The following is a 22370-nucleotide window of genomic DNA, read 5'->3' as shown; positions in this document are numbered from 1 at the left end:
ACCTGCAGGCCCTGGGAGAGGAGGATTCTAACACCTCCTCAACTGCTTGGTTCTGGAAACCCTATGAATTAACAAATCAATGCTGGGGACTCTAAGAAATCCCATTTAAATAAAATAGTGGGAGCTTAGTGCTAATTACATTATCAACGAAGGCTATGCTAAACTCCTACAGGAACTATCTCTGTTAATCCCAACAATGACTACTGCATGGGAGGTCTGGGCTGCTGTTTACCTTGTTTTACAGATGGGGCGGGCAGATTCAGGAGTTAAAAACCTAAGGATCTCTTTTCTCCACATCCTCTCCAGCATTTATTGTTTCTAGATTTTTTGATGATGGCCATTCTGACTGGTGTGAGATGATATCTCATTGTAGTTTTGATTTGCATTTCTCTTGCACTGCTGGTGGGAATGTGAATTGGTTCAGCCACTATGGAGAACAGTATGGAGGTTCCTTAAAAAACTACAAATAGAACTACCATATGACCCAGCAATCCCACTACTGGGCATATACCCTGAGAAATACAAAATTCAAAAAGAGTCATGTACCAAAATGTTCATTGCAGCACTATTTACAATAGCCCGGAGATGGAAACAACCTAAGTGCCCGTCATCGGATGAATGGATAAAGAAGATGTGGCACATATATACAATGGAATATTACTCAGCCATAAAAAGAAACGAAATTGAGCTATTTGTAATGAGGTGGATAGACCTAGAGTCTGTCATACAGAGTGAAGTAAGTCAGAAAGAAAAAGACAAATACCGTATGCTAACACATATATATGGAATTTAAGAAAAAAATGTCATGAAGAACCTAGGGGTAAAGCAGGAATAAAGACGCAGACCTCTTAGAGAACGGACTTGAGGTTATGGGGAGGGGGAAGGGTGAGCTGTGACAGGGCGAGAGAGAGTCATGGGCATATACACACTAACAAACGCAGTAAGGTAGATAGCTAGTGGGAAGCAGCCGCATGGCACAGGGATATTGGCTCGGTGCTTTGTGACAGCCTGGAGGGGTGGGATGGGGAGGGTGGGAGGGAGGGAGACGCAACAGGGAAGACATATGGGAACATATGTTTATGTATGACTGATTCACTTTGTTATAAAGCAGAAACTAACACACCATTGTAAAGCAATTATACCCCAATAAAGATGTTAAAAAAAAAAAAAAAACCTAAGGATCTCAACTGTGAGGGAGACCTTTCTGGGGTAATGGAAATTAATCCAGAAGATACTACTCTGGGATAGTGGGATAGTGATCCAATGGCAAACTCACAAACTGCACAGCAAAAAGGAAGAGGGGTGACTGATTGCCCCATAAAGAGGTCTTCCTGCTGTGGGTGTAGCAAGTTGCAAAGATGCCCCCAAACAGTGCCGTCTTAACCCACTAGGGAAGATAACCCTCTAGGCTGGGTCACATTTTGCTGACTTTCCATCCTCTTCCTGCCATGTGTGTGCTGGGCCCTTTCCAACCAGCCTGGCCTCAGTACTGCCCCAGGCAGAGGTCTTTCCCATTAGGAAAGTCTTCATGCCAAAAAGAATGCCTCTGTCCACTTAGTGTCACAGCAGTAAACATTCAAACCCCAGTCTCATTGAGTTAGGGAGCTCAGCTTGCTTCTGAATGAAAACTTCCCCAGTGAGGCACGGGGAGCACCTGAGTTGCTGCCTAATACACGAGACTCCAGGTCATGGCCCAGGTGAGCTCCAAGAAGAGCAAGTCTTAGCACCAAGCAGCCCAGCTGCAGCTGGGAGGCAGAACAGCCAGTGGTCCAGATACTTGAGCTTCTCCCAGGACCTCCCAGGTCAAAATCTCTCTGAAAATGGGGGCCGGGTGTCTTAAAGAAAAGGCCGAGGGTATTCTGATGAAGCCTGAGTTGAAAGCCACCGTGAAGGTTTACCAGCGAAATCAACTCTGGCTGGCCATTGGAATGGCCTGGGGAGCTTGAAAAAATCCTGAGGTCCAGGCCACAGCTCAGACCAACTAAATCAGAATCCCTGGGAGTAAGGCCTGGGCATCAGCATTTTTAGAGCTCCCAGATGATTCCAATGGGCAGTCAAAGTTGAGAACACAATTTAGACTTTCTGGCCTTGGGGTGGAGGGAGGTCCTTTCTTCTCCCCAGTCGACTGTAATACAGGGATGCTTCTCAGTTGCTCTTTACTAGCGGGGGGAGCAAGAAAAGGTTTGGTGACATACATTTAAAAAAAGTTTCCCAAGCTTCTACTAATATTAGACTTAACTACGCAATTATTTTAGCATAAGTCACACAATGAGGGGAAAAGTCACCTCACCTGGTCACAAATGAATCACGCTTGACTCAGCTGCTGTCTCTACCTCAGGTAGGCACTGCTTCCCACCTGGCTGTACATTGGAATCACCTTGGAAGCTCTGGAGAATGCCGGGGCCATGGTCATACCCTTGGAGATGCCCATCCAATTGGTCTGGGCACCCAAGTGACTCTAATGTTGAGGCCTGAGAACCACTGAGGTAGAAGGTCATTTAAGGACACAGAATCAAGACCCAACAATTCAAAATCTGCCCCTCCCCCTTCTCCTTCCTCTCTTCCCCCGTCTCTCCCTGGGCATTTCCCCAGGTTGGGAGCTGTACAGTGGGCCCTCTCATTCAGGTGCAGGAGAAATGGGAGATGCGGCACCTCTGTTTAAGAAAGGAATCTGAGGGCTTCCCTGGTGGCGCAGTGGTTGAGAGTCTGCCTGCCGATGCAGGGGACGCGGGCTCATGCCTCGGTCCGGGAAGATCCCACATGCCGCGGAGCGGCTGGGCCCGTGAGCCATGGCCACTGAGCCTGCGCGTCCGGAGCCTGTGCTCCGCAACGGGAGAGGCCACAACAGTGAGAGGCCCGCATACCGCAAAAAAAAAGAGAGAAAGGAATCTGAGCAAAATAGGAATTTTTCTGTCACGAAGGGGAATGGCACATGTGTAAGGCTGAACATTTTCTTATAACATTTGACCATTCAATTTTATCTGTCGAGAGTGGATATCGTCAAACACAAGACTCTGGAATGCTGATTCTGTCTTCATAATTCTGAAAATGAGGCTCTGGAATCACATGTAGGCTGTTTCCCCCAGATAAGAATAAAAAAGAAGTACATAAGAAAGAAAGGAAAGAGTGTAGCACGGGAGGGGCAAGGAGCTTGTCTGAGCTGCAGGGGCCACCGTGGCTGAAGACGAAAGGCAACGGGCTCCAGCCAGGCGAGTCCCTGAGACCTTCTCATTTTTGTTACTGATTCAGTTTGGAGGTTGCTTTGGTGCTTTTCTTAGGAGCAAACTTTGTGGCTTAGGCCTCCTCATTTTAACAAGAATTAAATGATCAATGATATGCCTTTCTTCCTCCTCTGCTGAGGGTTTTCAGACCTTCTAGTCCTGTCCAGTTGCTCAGTGTTTCCCCTAAGTCCCTTTTGTACCTGGTTCACAGTGCCTTTTAAAATTTTAAAGAAATAGGATAATGCATGTAGAGCTGTGCTCTTATAAGTGTGTTTGTTTGTTTTTTTTCCTTAAGGAAAATGTTCTCCAACTAGAGAAAGAATGTTTCTAAGCAAATTGGAAAGGACATACATCACAATATAATAGAACAGAAAGACAAAGAAAAGTCCACATTGTTGTACACCCTACCACCTTAAATGGCAGTCTGATTGACAAGGAGTTCTTCTGGACTACTTCTATGTAGTTTTTAACATAGTTAAGATTTTTAAAAAATACGATTTTGCATCAATTTCTCAGTTAACATCTCTTCACCATTTTACTATGTCATTAGGAAACTGCAGAAGTTGTTTAAAATGGCTGTAAAGTAAATTATACACGATTTGCTTCACTGAACCCTTACCGTTTAGGCTGTATCCAATTTTGATATCATAAACAATGCGAGGGGATTATCTTTGTGTACACATTTTGTTTGCATTTGAGATTACTTCCTCGGGACAGGATCCCGCAAGTGGGCACAACATGGTACAGACTTTGGAGCCAAAGCGTCATTCGTTTGAATCCCATTCCCCGCGTAATGCCTGTGTGATCTTGAGCCAGTTACTCCACCTCTCTGTGGCACTCATTCTGCGTCCTTAAAACATGATAGTAATAAAACTTACCTCATAGAGTTATGAGCATTAAATGAGTTAACATCTTGTGAAGTGCCTGACACAAAGGAAGGGCTGTACGAGTGCCAAAAATGTAAATAAAAGAATGGGAGCATTTTCCAGGCTCTTGAGAGACACTGTCTTCATAAACAATGGTGTACCCTCTGGCAGGAGGCTAGTGCTCTGATTTGTAGCCACGCCTTTTGGCACAGGCTCCGAGATAAAGTTTTTAACATGGGGGCCAAGAACCAAGGTGACCAAGGGCCAGGGACCATGGTTTTAGAAAAACGTTTATACCAACTTGCCTTTAACATGGAGAAAATCCATAGGGCCGTGGTGGGAGTGGGGACATGAGTCGCAGGACACCTGTACTGGGTTTGCCCATTTTTGGCTTCAAGAACTGGATTTACCAAGTCCTAGAACCTCTCTGCTTGGGGCGCTCGGGAGGAGTGGGCTGGAGGGAGTAGGGGCTTCTTCATTGTACAGCCCTGGGTTCCATGGTCTATCCAACTTTCACTGCTTCTTCAGCAGGACTTGGATCCTTCAGCTGTGGTGATGGTAACAATGTGCTGTTCACAATGGTGATCGTGCTGATGATGGCTGTTCTTATGCTCTGCTAGGAACTGGGCTTCAATATTCTCTAATGTGCTAATAGAACTTTCCGTGATGATTCGACAGATGAATGGATAAAGATGTGGTACATATATACAATGGGATACTACTCAGCCATAAAAAAGAACAAAAGAAGCCATTTGCAGCAACATGGATGCAACTAGAGATTATCACACCAAGTGAAGTAAGTTAGAAAGAGAAGGCAATATCATATGATATCACTTATATGTGGAATCTAAAATACGGCACGAATGAACCTATCTATGAAACAGAAACAGACTCACAGACATAGAGAACAGATTTGTCTATTGCCAAGGGGGAGGGGGAGTGGGGGACAGATGGATTGGGAGTTTGGGGTTAGCAGATGCAAACTATCACACAGAGAATAAACAACAAAGTCCTACTGTATAGCACAGGGAACTATAGTCAGTATCTGGGGATAAACCATAATGGGAAAGAATATAAAAAAGAATGTATATATATGTAGAACTGAGTCACCTTGCTGTACAGCAGAAATGAACACAACACTGTAAACCAACTATACTTCAATAAAAAAATACATTTAAGAAGAACTTTCTGTGATGATGGAAAGAGTGTCTGTATGTGTGCTGTCTAATACAGTAGCCGCTAGCTGCCTAGAGGTACTGAGTACTTGAAATGTGGCTAGTGAGACTGAAAAACAAATTTTATTGGAGTATCGTTGATTTACAATGATGTGTTCATTTCAGGTGTACAGCAAAGTGAATCAGTTATACATATACATATATCCACTCTTTTTTAAGGTTCTTTTCCCATAGAGGCCATTACAGACTATTGAGTAGAGTTCCCTGTGCTATACAGCAGGTTCTTACTAGTTATCTATTTTATATATCGAGTAGTGCGTATATGTCAATCCCAATCTACCAATGTATCCCTCTCCCCCGTATCCCCTGGTAACCATAAGTGTGTTTCCTACATCCGTGGCTCTACTTCTGTGAAAAACTAAATTTTAATTAATTAAATAAGTTAAATAGCCACACATGGCTAGTGGCTCCTGTCTCAGACAGCAAAAGCTCTGCATGCATTATGGTCACTGGGTCCTCATTACAATCCTGAGAAGTACTAATCTCTCCATTTTATACACAAAGAAACTGAGGCTTAACGGGGCTAAGTCACTCAGATCTGTCTGATGTCCAAATCCATGCCTTTAACTGCTGCGTTATCCTGCCTGGTGCGTGACCCTCAGTACCTGCTTCCGCTGGGGGTAGAAAGAGGGCGTGCACTTTCTCCAGACTTGTGGGTGGGTGATGTCTTAACGTCTTAGCCCTACACCCCACCACCTGCTGGTTATTGAGATGACAGTAGATCTACATAAAGTGGCTCACGCACCAACAAGAAAACCACTCCCAAGCCTGATGTCTCAGGAGGCGTGTTCTTGGTCACACAGGCAGTCTGCGTGTGCACTGAAGGTGGTCACCCCGCTCTGGGTGTTTGACTCTGTTCAGATCCCACTGGAATGTGCTGTGGCCAGAGCCAGGTGGAATGTTTTCCTTGGCTGACAGCAATGTGCTTTCACACTCGGCTGTGGGAAAGTCAGGGAGTTTAGTCACCGAGGGGCGTTTTTTGGATAGGTGAGACACTTCGATGAGTTGTCACTGGCTGCCAACACTGGAACCCTGAAAACCTGTCACCCGGGTGGCTTCCTTCAACTGTTTTCCTTTGTTTGAAGGTTTCTGCAGGCAGCAGACCAACGGTTTGCAGAATCTGCCTCAGGGAAAGAAACCGTGTTTGAGTCCTACCCTTGCATTTCTAGGGTTTTACTTACTACCTTTGGAAATTCTTTCCCTATTTGTTTTCTGAAGTGGTTGGCTCCTAGCAGGGATTTATTAAAGGGAGACCAAAGATACAATCTAGGGTTCATCTGAAGCATAAATGTTTCAGGATAATGTTCACTACCTTTGGTGATTTCTGACTAGTTATTTGTTGTAACTTTTTTCCTTATCTCGTATTTTAGTGTGAGATGTCATTTTAGTTCTCTGGAAACCTAAGGACTATTGTTCTTATGGAAAACAAAGCTTAAGAATGACAGTATTTTAGAAAGAGCTCCCTCTTTTCGGACTATTATCTTGGGCCCCTGTGGGTTTTCCTGTAAGGCCGTGACTGACACGGCCTTAACTTCAAGGTATGTCAGTTTTATTGACAAGGACGAGTGTGTCAGCTCCCTAAAGCTGGGGTAGTTCTAAGAGCGGGGACAGCAGGTTTTGCTTTCTCTGCGTGGACTCACAGTTTTTGGTCTGGTGGGAATGAATGAATTAGAACATTCTTCTACGTACTGTAAATACAAAAAGGTATAAGGCGTGGTCCTGCCCTCACTGAGCTTACAAGCTCATGTGGCGGCAGAAGTGAGCAAAGCAGGCTGGCGTGAGCGGAACAGAGCGGGCAACAGGAATGACTGGGGACCGACTTTGGCTTCACTGTTGGGGACCAGCAGGAAGAGGTGGAAACTGGGGAACTTGCGGGGGGAGGCAGGCTGTGTTCCAGAGAAGCTGGGCGTCTGCCTGGAGATGTAAAACCTGACTTCCAAAACGTGGACAGCTAATTACAACCACCAAGGCACGAGGCAGACTCATCTACCATGGTATGAAACACGTCTGTGGGCTGAATACCACCCCTGGGCCGCCAAGATCCAGCGGGGAAACTGAGGTAAAGAGGCGGTAAAGGTTCACGTGGCCACGCCTCCCCACAGACGGCCAGCTTTCCCACACTGCAGCAGGGGCTCCGCTGATTCTGTAGACCCTGCCCTCGGCCCACAGGAAGGATTCATTGAGAGTCTGTGCTGAGGGTAACGAGTGTAGGAATGACCCTGACCTTCCTCTGGAGGAAGGTTTACCTGCAGGGGGAAGGTGCCAACACCTTTCCTGGAAATAAGAGCTATTTGAGGGGAACTCTGTGAGGCTGAGACAGAGTGCCCTCAGGGGCAACAGCTGAGAACACGGGTTTTGGGGTTGGAATTGATGGGACTGAACCCCAGCTCCACCGTTTATGGGCTCTGGGGCTCCGGGCAAGTCGCCTAACTTCTCTGAGCCTCCGTTTTCTCATTCATACAATAAGGGCAAGAATCTCTACTTGAGAGGGAAGCTGGGAGAATGGGAGGACTCCATGAGTCACTGTATGTGGAGTGCTGGGAGCCGGCCCGGCACACAGTTACAGCTTTCACAGAGAGCTTACTACTATTATTAACAGTAATAGCTATAGGGTGAGTGGGGAGAGAGACAGCCGGTCTTCCTGACCACCAGCACGTAATGGTGTGTAAATGTGAGGGACAGTGATCTCCCCGAGCCACGAGCGGGGCTTGGGATCTGGACCGAACAGAACAAGGGAGCCACCACCCCCTGCTCTCAGAAGGCGTCCGCCAGCCGAAGGGGGCTCGGCCACAGGCAAGGTTACCTGCCGACCCAGGCTCAAGGCTGCCAGCTCTCAGAGTTTACAACAGTCCCTGATCTGGTGGAAAAACTGAACTTCTGACACACCTTTGATCAGAACTCCCCTCTCTCTCTCCCATCACACAGCCCGGGGCAGCCTGAGGGTCCCGGCACCGGGCACCGCTGGAGGGGAGAGGGCCTTCCGCCTGCTGCACTGGTAGGCTTCCTGGGATCTAGGCCAAGAAGCCACCCTTCCTTCAGGGCCAGTGTTTTTCCATAATGACCAGCCTACGATCAAAAATAACGCCATCGCCTCCCAGAGGCTCCTCTGTGTATTTTAATAAGAATGATCACCATGAATGACGAAGACTATTGTCATCATCGTGCTTTGTATTTAGGGGTGGGGAGGGCTCTTGGCTCTGCAGACGTGGCCTGGGGGCCTCACCCAGGCCTCCCAGGAGGAAGGTGGCCAGCCTGCCTCTCCAGGCTTCAGAGGCACCCCGAGGGGCCCGCCCAGGCTCACACAGCTGCACGTCAGGAAGAGGAAAGCCCTACCCACCACCACTTACTGTGGCAGGCTTTCCCGGTCCCCAGTCTCTCCTGGGCTACTCATCCGATACCCTTAAGCATCATGGTTAAGAATGCAGTTTTAGGAGCCAGACAGGCTGGGTCTGGATGTGAGCTCTGCTATGTGATCTGGGCACAGCTTCTCTGGGCCCACCTCACGGGATCATTCTGAGGGTTACACGAATTAACACATGGGTCATGCTTAGAACGTTGCCTGGCATGAAGCAAAGCCCAATAAATGCTGGCTTTTATTAACATTTAGTATTATTAGTTTGGATCATATGAAATTGCTGACTTTTAACTGTTTTTGACCTATAAAAATGGCAACTTCATAGACATGGGTGGTTCTTAATGGGGGTAGAGGGCAATTCTTCCTCTGCCCCCAACCCCCCCACCCCCATCCTGGGGGACATCTGGCAATGTCTGGAGACATTTTTGATTGTCATGACTGTTGGGGGGAGGTGGTGCTACTGGCACCTAGTGGGTAGAGGCCAGGGTTGCTAACACCCTTCAGTGCACAGGCGAGCTCTCACAGCAAGGGGTTACCCAGCCCCAAAAGTCAACAGTGCCAAGGCTGACTATAGGGCCACCTAACCGTACTCCACCACGCACAGATTTACTTCCCTAAAACACCCCTTGCCACGAGTGGCACGGCTCCCACTGCCTAGAGAATAAAGGCTCACTTTCAACAGGCTCTGGCTTCCAATTCATCTCCAATCTTGTCTCCTCCCTACTGTGGCCTCACTGACTGTAACGGCAGGTCGCCCAACACTCCAGGCCTGGAGCAACCTCTCTGCTCTCCACACCGGCCAATCCCCGACACCTGCTCCGGGAAGCTTTCCTTATGGGCCTTCCTTGCCCAGTCGGGCTGACCGTGGCAATCACTGGTGGCTCCTAACTAAAGTGACTCCTGGGTCCCATTCCTGGAGATTCTGATTCAGGGGACTGGGGTGGGGCTCAGCTATGTTTTCAGAAGCAGCCCCCGGGGGCCCATGCTCAGCCTGCAGTGGCAAATGCCACGCCCTGGCCTGCATCTTTATTTCCAAATTGCTTTGCTCTGTTACCACTCATGTACACCAACCCTCTGTGTGCACTTCTGGCTTATTTTATTAGCTGGATGAGGGCAGAGACCTCATCTTAAGAGACTCCAGCTGTTCAAAGGGATCCAAACAAGTGCCTTGCCCTCCAGAAATTCTAAGTAGTGAATTAAACTTGAACCAAAATTAGGAGTTTGGGATTAACAGATATGCACTACTATATAAAAAATAAACAACAAGGTCCTACTGTAGAGCACAGGGAACTATATTCACTCTCTGGTAATAACCTATAATGTCAAAGGATCTGAAAAAGAATATATTCTTTATATAAAAAAATATATAGGAATAACCGAATCGCTTTGCTGTACACCTGAAACTAGCACAACATTGTAAATCAGCTATACTTCAATTAAAAAAAAAAAGAAAAAAAGTGAATCCAGGAATTTTCAGACTTTGTTGAACCCAGGAGTCACCCGAGGTGCTTGTTAAAAATGCAGATCCCCAGGCTCTAAACCTAGGAGTTCTGCCTCAGTGGCTCTGGGCCAGGGCTCTGGAACCTGGATTTTTTACCAACTGGGTTTGAAGCAGGTGTCCCTCAGCCCGCTGTTCTGATTCTCTAACACGTCAGCTGCAAGGCTCTCGGGGCCTCTGGCATGGCTTCTGGAGGGAAGTGCTCTTTTAGTGGGTTGCTGGCGCGTGGGCAGCCCCAGCACCCCAGAACCCCAGGGGACACTTACACACATGCTGGCTTGTCCTCCTGCACCAAAAACCTGCAGGTTCCATGGAAGCAGAACTGACTGTGGGAAGCAGGGCAGTCATTAAAATGGGACACCACAGCTGCGGCCACGGGTGGGTCTGCTGGGGAGAGAAAAGACGTTCGGCTCAGATCCAAGGCATAGCCAGACATCCCACGGTCCACCCCACCGGAGAGGGAGCCTGGAGGGCTGGCGTTTCTGGTCTCTACCAGTACCTCCTCTTCAGCTCTAACTTTCTAACAGCCAGTACAGGACCAGAGATGCCTGCAGTGTGAGCCTTCCAGTGGGGCTTTACTTATTTACTTAACTTTGTAGAAAACAAAACAATCTTTCCAAAAGACTCAGTGTAATTCAGAGACACCAGAGCAATTGTACTTTTAAAGCCCGTTCCCCAAGAAGGACCTAATTTTACTTTTGCAAGGTGATAGTGATGACTTTTTAAAAGAGAGCCTTCATAAAAATCTGTTTTAAAGGTAGGAAACCGAAGAAAGGCACAAAAGAGTACTCGAAAGCCATTAAATTGATGCTGAGGAAGAATAATGACGCAAAAAGATGTTCATGACATATGACTGTAAGTGAACTAGTGCATTTCCAATGTGGTCTGTATAGTATGATTCTATTTAAACAAACAAACAAACAGAAATTTAGATGTGAGGAAGTCTGGGAAGGATTTACATGAACATGGTGGTAGGGCCTTTCTGGGGTGGTAGGATTAGGCGTGATCATGCCATGAAGATGACTTAATGCACAGAAGTCCACCCAGGAGCGGCACAGGCAGTACTGGGAAAGCCTTGATGTGGAGAGAGAGGCAGCAGAGTTGGGTCCACTCGGAGCCCTGGCACCTGTAACTCTCAAGGGTTTGGGGCATCACCAAACCTCTCAGGCCAGCTGGAAGCACGGTAAGGAACCACACATGACCTAATGGCCAGCCCAAAGGGTATCACTTTGGATTTATTTTATTAGACTCCAATAGCCTTGTTTTGTCCAAATAACCCTTGAGACATAGTAGATAGCAATTTCAAGATGGCATGATACATGTTTCTGTTGCGTCTTTCAGGGGGCCCTCTTATATTTTGTGTTTCGGGCATTCGGGGAGTGGGTCTTTCTCAAGTATTTTTTGGGGAAAAAAATATGTGCTTGGAGTTCTTGCTCTTTGAGTGAATTAAGCCCCAATTTCATACTGTGGGATTTTTGACCACCACGAAATAGTAAACTCATGTTGCTGTCTATTACTTCCAGAAGAATCATAATTTTGGAAACCTCATAATTCCAGTGGAAAAAGCAGAGGCTAAAAATATAGCAGAGTCCGTGATGCAGAAGGCGAGAGGGCACTCAGAGGTTATGAGTGTGGGCTTAGGAGGCAGAGAGACACGGGTCTGGGTCCTGCCTCTGCCGCCTGGATGCGGTGCTGAGCCCCTGTGAGATGGGGAGTCCACTGCCTCAACGTGGCTCTGAGGCTGAGCGAGGCCAGGCAGGTTAAATACTGTGCTCAGCAAATTGTCTCGTACGTATCGCTCAGCTGTTAGCTCTTCTGTTATCATAGCTGACAATCCCACTATGCTAATGAGTCCCCACACGTGACAAGACCACTCTAGTATATAATCTCCCCCTCCCTCCATAAGTTCAGGGCAGCATAACTAAAAGTCAAGGTGGGCCCTTCAGCTACTAAGACAGTGACTTTCACATGTGAGGACAAGCTGGGAAGCCCAGAGCCAGGCGCCGATGGCGACGCAGGGCTGTTGGACGGCCCTGCTCTTGACGGCAGCACATCCCTGTCCAGCAGGGGCCTCTAGGACATGGGTTCCGACTGCCTTGGCTGATAACCGCTACCTGTGAGTCCCAGGCCCAGGTGGCCGATGAGTGACTTGGCCACTTGCTGACAGCGGACACTGGGACGGTAAGTTGAAGCTGGAAGGGTCTGCTGTAGTTCACATAACTGGTGTCTCTGTGCTGACTAAACTCATCAAGGGGCAAATATGGAGAGATGAAGTGGCTGGAGATTAGTGGATCTAATTTGATTCAGACATTAAAAAAGGCTTTTGCTAAGCTCTACAAAAGGCCATTTAGACAACCACCTCCAAGGGGCTAGTGGGAGTCCCTTGTCAGGGCTTAGAGCCAGGCTTCTTAAAATGTGGTCTATGGTCCAGCAGCTTCACACCCCCGAGAACCTGTCAGAAGGCCAAGTTCATGGACCCCACCTCACACTATGGAATTAGGGTCCTTGGGGTGGGGCCCAGTAATCCGTGTGACAAACTCTCCAGGTGGTTTTTTTAGAAGTTGGGTTTACTGAGGTAGAATTGATATACAGTACCATTTGCCCTACAGGTGATTCTGACGTGCACTAATGTTTGAGAGACAGGCTTGTATCAGAGGAAACAAAGGATAGAGACAAAAGGCCTCTCAGAGAAGTAAAATGACAGGGATCCTGAAAGAGATCCTTGTTGGAACTGATCACCTTCCAGCTCTTCAAACTCCTGTGTGATACTAAAGCCTGGAATCTGCTGAGGTTCTCTGTGGTCAAGTGTCAGGTCAATAGAAATACATTAAAAGGAAAACTCAGGATCTGTCTTTGGGAGCTGACAGGGGAGGGGCAGACTCAATGCCACGATCTCGTTTAACCTGTATTTACGGCTATTTGGCCTCATCTCATAAACGACTTGAGGAGGCTTTATAAAAATAGGTACCATAAAAAGGAGACACAAATGGGAAAGACGTGTGTGTGTGTGTGTGTGTGTGTGTGTGTGTGAGAGAGAGAGAGAGAGAGAGAGAGAGAGAGAAAGAAACACAGAGAGGGAGGGACGGAGGGAGAATTAGGTGGGGGGGAGGAGGCAGAGGAGACACACAGACAGGAAGGGAAAGAGGGAAGGAGGGAGAGACAGAGATGGAGAGAAAGGGCCAGAGAAGGGGAGCGGGGCAGAGAGGAAGAAACAGAGAGGCAGTGAGAAAGGGAAGGACAGAGCAGAGCAAAGGAATATAAGGGCAGGGGTTGAAAAGAGCAAAGAGCTCAGGTATCAGGTTACATATGAAGACACACGTCAGACAGTCCCGCGCATGTGCTGAAGCTCCATGTCTCCCAGCCACCTAAGCAAGGGTGTTCACAGTCCATTAAGTAGAAATGCACCTATTTTGCATTTGCAGGACAGACTCAGCTTTGCCCAAGTCTAAGGTCAGAGAGCAACCTCTCTTCTGCAGCTGCTTTTGAAAGGGACTTCACGTGTTATGGTGGACGACATCCTCCACGAAGACAACAGAGAGGCATCTGCCAACGTAAACCGTCTGTCGTTCAACAGCTCACTAAGAGCCGAAGAGCCCAGGCAATGAGGAAACTCCCTGCCCTGGTCACAGTGATGGCAGCAAATGCCTGCTGGATTTGCTCCTTGCGGTCAGAGACCAGGGTAAGGAGGGGAGTCTGATGCTCAGAGCTTGGGGTCCCACTCCTCCACAATCCCACCGTTCCCACTCAAGCCCAGGTGCTGAGGGGACCAAGGGAGCTTGATGCTAGTCAATGATCATGATGACTAAAAGGCTATTTATTTTAAACACCTTTTTCCTGATTACAAAAGTGATACATCACCGCGGAAACCTTTTGTAAATGCCAATGTAGAATAAAAAAACATCTTAGGGAATAAAACCCATCTTCAATCCACCATTTAGGGAGAACCATGTAACTACACGCTGCCTGTGTGCCTGCACGCACGCACATACGCACTCATGTAAACTTCCTGTTTCTATTCCGTTACACAAGCTTGTCCTCCTAATATAGTCCCAAACATCTTAAAAGTGAGCATTTAGTTCAAGCCTGCATTGGGAGCCATCGTGATCCGTAACCCCGAGCGGTCCATCGTGCAGAGTGAGGGGGGGGTCCTGTTTCCAACAGCACATTCAGCGGCTTTGGGGGGATGTGGTTTGCACTGGGGAAGTGGACGGGGAGGAGGGAACCAAATACAGTCCGCAGGTGGGCCACATCCTGGCCCTCTGCGCTTGCTGCAACCTCAGTGGGAGGTGTAGGCTCCTGTGCCTGAAGGTGCTGGGCAAGCCTCATGGGCTGAGTGTGACAGGTCAAGGGGAGGCACTGCTCTTGTTTTAGGGCTGTTTTTTTTGTTTGTTTGTTTTTGGTACGCCGGCCTCTCACTGTTGTGGACTCTCCCGTTGCGGAGCACAGGTTCCGGATGCACAGGCTCAGCGGCCATGGCTCACGGGCCCAGCCGCTCCGCGGCATGTGGGATCTTCCCGGACCAGGGCACGAACCTGCATCGGCAGGCGGACTCTCAATCACTGCGCCACCAGGGAAGCCCTGTTTTAAGGCTTTTAAAGGTGTTTGCCTCAGACACCACTAGAATCAGCAATGAAAACCCCAACACTGCAGCACGCTGAGCTCACACAGACAAGACCGGTCCTACTGATGTTCCCAGAAGCTTCAGGGGTGCTCTGGAGGAGAGGGACTCTGGGGGAGGCTGGGAGGGGAGAAGACAGTCACCACTTTCTGAGTGTGGGTTACGTGCCAGGTGCTGGCCTTACGTCCAGACAGGGCAGGCGGTCATAACAAGTGGAGGATTTGCTAGTAACTTAAATAACAATGAGCTTTATAAGGAAACGCCCCAACTTCCAGCATCTTCCCAGAGAATGAGTCTCGAAGCCTCTCTCTGTCTCTCTCCTTTCCTCCTCCTCTCCCTCTCCCTATTCTTCCTTTACCCTCCTCTACTTTCTTCCCCTTCTAATTTTTCTTTTGCTCCTTTCTGAAAACTCAAGGAAATATCAAAGTGAAGGAAGGAGAGGCCTAGACACTTAAAATGGAAAAAACCCACCTCATTTAGAAAAGGAAGGCAGTAAAGGCCAACAGGGAAACTCCAAGGGGGGGCGGGGCGGAAGTCCAGGCAAGGGAGGATAGGGCTGCCCCTTCCCCCGGGCCCAGGACCCTGCCCTCCTCTCCTCCAGGCACCAGGTCTGATTAGCACGCAGGCTGACTGGAAAATCAAATGCTCTGGTTTGAGGAACAGACATACCAAGCCCATCTGCCGCGGGAGTTTCAAAGCCGCTCAGTTCCTGTTGCTCTGAAATTTACGAGAGGCCTCTCGGGCTTGTTAACCAAACGCACGTCTCGCAGACACCCCTGTTCTCCCGAGAAGCTGTGAAAGCTTTGCCCAGAGACCACAGACCCACTCATAGGGCCTGGAGCCCCCGCCCCACTCACAGGAAGAGGGTCTGGAATAGCAATCGAGGGGCACAGAAGCCACAGATTCGATTCACAGGAGGGGTCTCTCCAGTTCAGAAGGGCTGGGAGGCAGCCATCTGGACAGCGCCTTCTGACAGCCCTGCTCCCCTGGGAGCGGCGCCCACACCGCTGAGGTGATCACCCCCTTTAAAAGCTGCCCAAATCGGACTTTCTGCTGGGCTGGTCGCTGGGAGCGGATACCTCACTCTCTTCTCCAGGTGTTAGAAGTTGCAAACACATTTGCCTGTTGCAAAGCTTACATCATTTATAGCCGTTTCATTACTTCCTCAAATATCATCGCTAACTTTCTGACAATTTAAGAGTGACACCTGGCTTTTTAGTAGGAACTTTTAGCCACGTTTTTGACCTGGGATGAAGTATTTTCTCTTCAGATGCTCTAGTGGGAAAGCCAACTAATGCTTCTGGAATGTCTAAGAGAAAAGGCAGTAGACGAATTTAACGAAGATGGGAACTGGTCAGCAGCCCCGGTGAAGCTAGGGGAGCATATGGACCTGAGTGCATCTGAGACCCACACGCTGATGCCCCCAGGGCCAGGCTAGAGTCACAAAGTCGTCTAGGCTCAGTTCTGGGATGGAGAAGGCTTGCTTTAGGCTGTCAGTGGGCCCAGTGTACAGGGATGGAATTCTAGGCTTACATGAGGCAATGCATGAACCTGCAAAATTTAGCCAGCGTGTGAAGGAAAGGCTAGTACAGAGGCTTCACACCTGGGTGGCGGAAGTGCTAAGCCAGGGCTTAGAGAAATGGATGGTACAGAGCACAGGCACCTCTCCAGACAGAGACTGGTAGGCAGGGGCCCTGGTCTCCCTGGGCATTTGGGGAGTGAGAAAAAGAACTATTAGAAGTTTTATAAATGATCCCAAGGAGGAAGAGTGTTGTCAGGATCAAGCATGGCAACACTGCTGACCTTTACCACAGAGAGGAACATCCCACAAAGGAAGACAATTACTAAGGGCATTTCCTGAGGCTGTGTGAGGGGGCAGATGAACAAGGGGGCAATTTCAAGCGAGCAGTGGAAGTCAGCAGAGTACGGAAGAGTAAGCCCAGCTACATTCACAGAAGTAGGAAAACACATGTTATTCTTAAGGCCTACTGGCCAATCAAGGGGAATTCGATTTTGCTGTATTTGGGATGTGTGTGGCGGTGGTATGACATAAATACAATCACTCAACTCATTCACTATTAAAACTAAGGACAGTGGATACTTTAAAAATAATAGATATAAAGCAATTTGAAAGCAGTTTGGCTTCACAGTACCATCATTTTTTTTTTTTTTTTGCAGTACACGGGCCTCTCACTCTTGTGGCCTCTCCCATTGCGGAGCACAGGCTCCGGACGCGCAGGCTCAGCGGCCATGGCTCACGGGCCCAGCCGCTCTGCGGCATGTGGGATCTTCCTGGACCGGGGCTGAACCTGTGTCCCCTGCATTGGCAGGCGGACTCTCAACCACTGTGCCACCAGGGAAGCCCCACAGTACCATCATTTAAGAGGGAGCGGTCATTTGTTTTAGTTAAGTGATGAGAGAAAAATAAGTAGCCCTGCAATTCCTCTTGCCATTCCATGGATGGGGGGAGTGTAGCACTATTGTTTTTACTACCATCCCCCACCCCAAGATGCTCAATTTCCCGAGAGTAAATCTTATACTTAAAAGATACATATTTTTCCTATTACATGATCTCTGACTACAGATTTACTACTTTTTAAGCAATCTTTTCCAACACCGTCTACTTTTGACCCTATTTGATCTTCACATTTTCCCTGGTCTTAAACTGACTTTAGACCCTACCCATACCTTCATCCCCACTTAAGAACACGGATACCATTTTATCTCCTAAAACCTCAAACCACCCTGTGGGGTAAGCATTACTATTCTCTGTTTTTCAGATGAGAACAGGAAACTAAAGATTAGATAAACTTGCCAGTGGACACGTAGCTAGAAAGTACTAGAGTTGGGATTTTATCTCAGGTCTCTCTGATTCTAAGAGAGTAAAGAGCTGTAGAAAATTAGGACACTATTCAAGTCCAAGAAGACAAATGCTGGGAAGGCACATAATCAAAATCTACAAATCATGTGGCAACGAGGAAGGGGAATTCTCAGCTTGTTAGGTAGTTAGGAAACTAGATTACTTTCTAGTAATCAGAAAGGCACACTTTTAGGAGAAGCAACAGGAAGTATTACTTTATCTGGGGGAGGAGTGGGGAACTATACATATGGGACTTATTATTCCCACAAGGGAGTAGTAGCTGAGAAACAAAGATGCAAAAGAGATTTCTATCTGTCCACAGATGATGCTTAACTGAGGAGTAGCTGGAAGTAGGGTGGGGAGCTGGTCCATAGGATGGTACTAAGTGGTCTCACAAAGCATGCTCTCCCCAGAGCCCCAATCTCTGGGCTACATGGTGCTCATGCCCTAGAAATCGGGAGCTTCTGGCTTAGAGCACAGCTAAAATGGACTCTGAATTGCTTTTACAGCTTTAAACAAGATGCTGGGGGAACCTAAGGGAGCATCTGAGCTAATTTAATTCCCTCTGAGCATTTCTCTCTTTGGGTAAAACCCAAGGGGAATCAGACGTGATGGAACCAAATTCAAAGAAAGGTATTGGTGAAGCAGCAGACAACATAGACAACATATTTCCTATTTTCCTACAAAGATACTGTTTTTAATAACACAACACCTGTGTGTGTGTGCGCGCGCGCGCATGTGTGTGTGTGTGTGTGTGTGTGTGTATGTGTGTGTGTGTGGTGGGGTGGGCGGAGAGAGACAGAGAGAGGAAAACAGACACACATTCAGAGAGAAAGTCACCAGTGGTATTTGACTCCAATGGGGTTCATCCTGCTTGTGCCTATTTCTAAGGCAAAGGCAGAATTTGCATCACTTTTGGTATCCTTTTCTAATCCAAGAGAAGAAGAGAATCACATAGCATGAACATAAAAACAATTTGCTAGGTTCATATCCCACCTAAAGTGGGCTTAGAGATTTTAACTGGGCTTAGAGTTTTTAACCCAGTGTGGATTTTCTGCGGTTGGACTACGATGATGCGAACGATGATGACGACGACCATTATTATGAATAGTAGCTCCCATTAATACATTGTCTACTAAATGCAAACACTATGCCCAGCATTTTATACAGAGAATTCTGTTTAATTCTCACAAAAGTCCTGAGAGGTACTCGTTACTACCCCAGACTATAGATGAGGAAAGTAAAGCCGGGGGAGGTTAAGGATGTTCAATGTTGCTAAGTTTGCAAATGGCAGAGCTGAAACCAGAACTCATGGCTGGCAGTCTCTAAAGTTCCTGCTCTTCCTAATATGCCCCATTGTCGCTTCAGGGTGTGTGTGTGTGGGGGGGGCCGCGTGGAGAGAGAGAGAGTGGGGAGAGGGCGAAAGAGAGAAAGAATGAGTTGAGGGTTAAATCCTTACGGGCACCTTCCGGCAGTTAAGACAACTCTTTCATTTGAAGAGTAAACAAATCAGGAATTACCATGAAATTCTCAGGGCTGTTTTTAGAATAAAAGGAGCTAAAAGTCCCAAGGCAAAATGGTTTTAATTAGCAAAGAGGCTTTAGGAATCGAAAATAAAATCTCAGTGACATCATGTGAAGTATGGGCTAAAACCAGACTCTGGGCGTACTCATCTAAAGATCTCAGAATACAGATTTCAACTTGGCCTCTTACCTGCGTCCAGCTTTCACCAGTAACACCACCTCCTCCCCCAAAGCGCATGAGGAAGGGAGAGGCATGCCTGAGATGCCCCGAGTAGCCCCCAAACTGCATTTTAAGTCCGTGAAGGATTAAAAATGAGATGGAAATAGAAGGGAAATGCACCACACATGGAAGATTACCGCCCCCTGCAACCCAGCTCTTCCTTCTTCTCCTCACCACCCTGCTCTCCAGCCCCCGGCTGCCCCTTCTCTCTCTACCTTGGCCTTAGCGATTTAAAGCAAAAAACCAATTAAGAAAATTGCCAGTCGTGATTTTGCTTTGAAGACTGAAAGTCAAACCTCCCCTCTCTCTTACAATTTAATAATTTGATTTCAAAGAGACAGATCATCTCTTTCTTTCACATCATCAAACCAGAAAGCCCCTTATTCTAATTACGTCCTCTTGGGTGTCAACCAGCATTTTGAAAATACTTCATTTCAAATTTCCACTTACAAAGTAAACAAGGATATCTTCGTTTGGCTCTCATCAGCCAGCTTTGAATCAAAGTGTGAACGGCTCTGGGAACTAGAGCCGAGTCCTGCTGGACGGGGAATTCTCTTCTGGCTTTGTTGGAAGAACAGCCCCGCTGGAGCCTGGGGCCACCTAGGTTTGCAGTCTCTGTGTGTCTCTGTTCTCCTCTTTATTAATATCAAAATTGTTAGGTAAAGTGGTTGGCAGGAAACCCTCAATCCACCCTTAGGAAAAAATGCTTCCTCCTGTTGAGTCTTTGAACCATAATCCCTTCAAACCCTCCACACTGAGTACATGTAAATACTACTAGGACAACTGTTTCTCTAGAACACTCTATGCCCTCAGAACTTTTTGACAGATGCCTTGTTCATTTACAGTCTGCAGATGCGGTCTGGGTAGATGAAGGACACTCCTCATTTTAAAGTGAGGAAATGGAGGCATCCGGAGGTAAATTTTAGGCAAAGCTCAACAGCCTTAAAATCATAGATGTGATTTTTGCGGCTGGGACTTTGTCCCCTGACAAATACGTGGCTCTTCCTTTTCAACCTGGCAGTTATACTGATGATTTTCGGTTGACCTTAGATAAAAGCCCTTTAATTAAGATTATATTCCAAAAGGAAAACACCGAGATGTTGAGAGGGTGGTGGGGTTATGGGCAATCATTTTCTCTTTCATAATTTTCCCAATTTTATAAAATGAACATTTAGAGTTTGAAAATGAACATTATTTAAAATTAAAACTGTACAACGTTAAAAAGATAAAGTTTAAACAATTTTTATTTTTCATTGTTTTACTCACAGATAAAACTAGTTTTATAGAAACTGGCCTTTATGAATCTAGATTTGAATCTGCATAACATAAATCATGTTACTGCTTTGTGTTTTATCATTAAAGGGGCCATAAGGAGGAGGGATACACAAAATAAATGTTTAGAGAAGATAGAGGATGCTAAGATGAAAGATGTTTAGTAAAAGCTGCCCTCAGGCTTGGCCTCTAGGCGCAGAAACCTCACATGCTCCCACTATAAACAACAATGAACCCCAGAAAGAACATGGCCTGCGTGATCCACTCCACTTCCAACTCCTATACTCATGTCTTTGTTTGTTTGTTTTGTTTTGTTTTTTAATTGAAAGAGGACATTTGGGAAACCATTCTATGAAGGAGGCAGGGAATGAGAAGAAGTAAAAAATCTGGGGCAGAAACTCCCATGAGTTCCTCTAAACCTCTCTTACTTTCCCTCCTGGACACACAGACTACATTTCCCAGACTCCCTTGCAGGTAAGTGTGACCATGTTACCAGGTTATGGCCAATGGATGTGAGCATAAGTTATACGTACCACTTTGGTCCATATAAACCTCTCCAGTGAGATCTCCCTTTTTCTTTCCCTAGCTGCTGTCTAAATGGAGGGGACTCCTCCAAAGGCATGGAGGAGGGAGGAGACACAAGATGGAAGGAGCCTGGGTCCTTGGATAACTGCAAGGAAAGAAGTCTGTAAGGCCAGGAACACCTGCACAGACTTTGAAATATGCAGGAAATAAACAGCATTCAGGGCTTGTCCATTACAGCAGGGAGTGTTACTCAAGTGCTAAGTCTGAACAGTGTTTGGGGGTTAGTGAATTTCTGATGAGGGAGAAATCCTCTTAATAGATCATTTCCTTTTCTCCTCTTCTCCCATAGTCGCTTCTGGGAAACTCACCCAAAATACCAACATGTCTTACACTTAGAATCTCAAGTCCTTTTGACCTTTACTGGAAGCCTCCAGTTTGAAACCCTTGCTCCTCAGCTTATGGTATGTCCTGTCCACTCTCTGGTCAGGTCAACCCTCACCTACCTCTACAGGGTTGGTAATAATCTTTTGCGGGCCAGGAGTGACTTGTCCTTGCTCAATGTTTATGCGACCAGCATTTGTAACTGAGCAAAGGCTACCTCTTCAAGTGTAAGTCTGAGAACACAACAAAATATAAAGCACTGTGGCCACAACTGAGAGCAGGCAGGGTCCAGCTGTCTTGTTTGAAATGACGCAGCTGATGTGAGTTTACTAGATTATCAAAACTCTCTAGACAAAAAATTCACCAGGGCAGGATAGCAACGTGTCTACCACATCTTCAGTCTTCCTGATACAGAAGGTGGTGCCCTATAATTTCTCCAAATTGCCACATCTTGTATCTCACCAGTTACAAAAATCTTAAATCATCTGCCTCAGAGTATCTTGATAATATCTCATCAATATCACTGGGGGCTTTCCATCCAGGCTTTAATTTTACTGGTGGTGTGTTACATATGAAACAACTTTTTATAACAGCCCCAGAAAGAGTTTTATAATTTGTTATTTAAAACGTAATACATTTTCATTGTAGAAATTTTAGAAAATAGAAAAATCCTAAGAAAATTACTTGCCATTGCTGAGAAATAACCACTGCTTTCACAGAACATTTTATAAATGCTTATGATTTCTAGTTGTTTTCCCTTTTTTGTTGTTGTCCTTTGCATAAGGGACTATGTTTC

At 46.9% G+C, this 22370-nt stretch overlaps 1 protein-coding gene across 2 annotated transcripts in view; it reads right to left on the bottom strand.

Moving 5' to 3' along the window:
* The window catches only part of TGFA (transforming growth factor alpha), a 105833-nt gene that overhangs the window by 12195 nt on the left and 71268 nt on the right, over positions 1 to 22370 (bottom strand). The window contains exon 3 of one of the 2 annotated variants that reach the window (XM_049695759.1): positions 10442 to 10559. In XM_049695759.1, the coding sequence (XP_049551716.1) occupies positions 10442 to 10559 (118 nt within the window). Of the gene's footprint in view, positions 1 to 10441; positions 10563 to 22370 lie in introns of both variants that reach the window. The other variant, XM_033400448.2, reaches the window with a different exon arrangement.

The sequence above is a fragment of the Orcinus orca genome, chromosome 13, assembly GCF_937001465.1.
Source record: "Orcinus orca chromosome 13, mOrcOrc1.1, whole genome shotgun sequence".
Taxonomy (NCBI): Eukaryota; Metazoa; Chordata; class Mammalia; order Artiodactyla; family Delphinidae; genus Orcinus; species Orcinus orca.
This window is presented reverse-complemented; position numbering and strand designations above follow the sequence as displayed.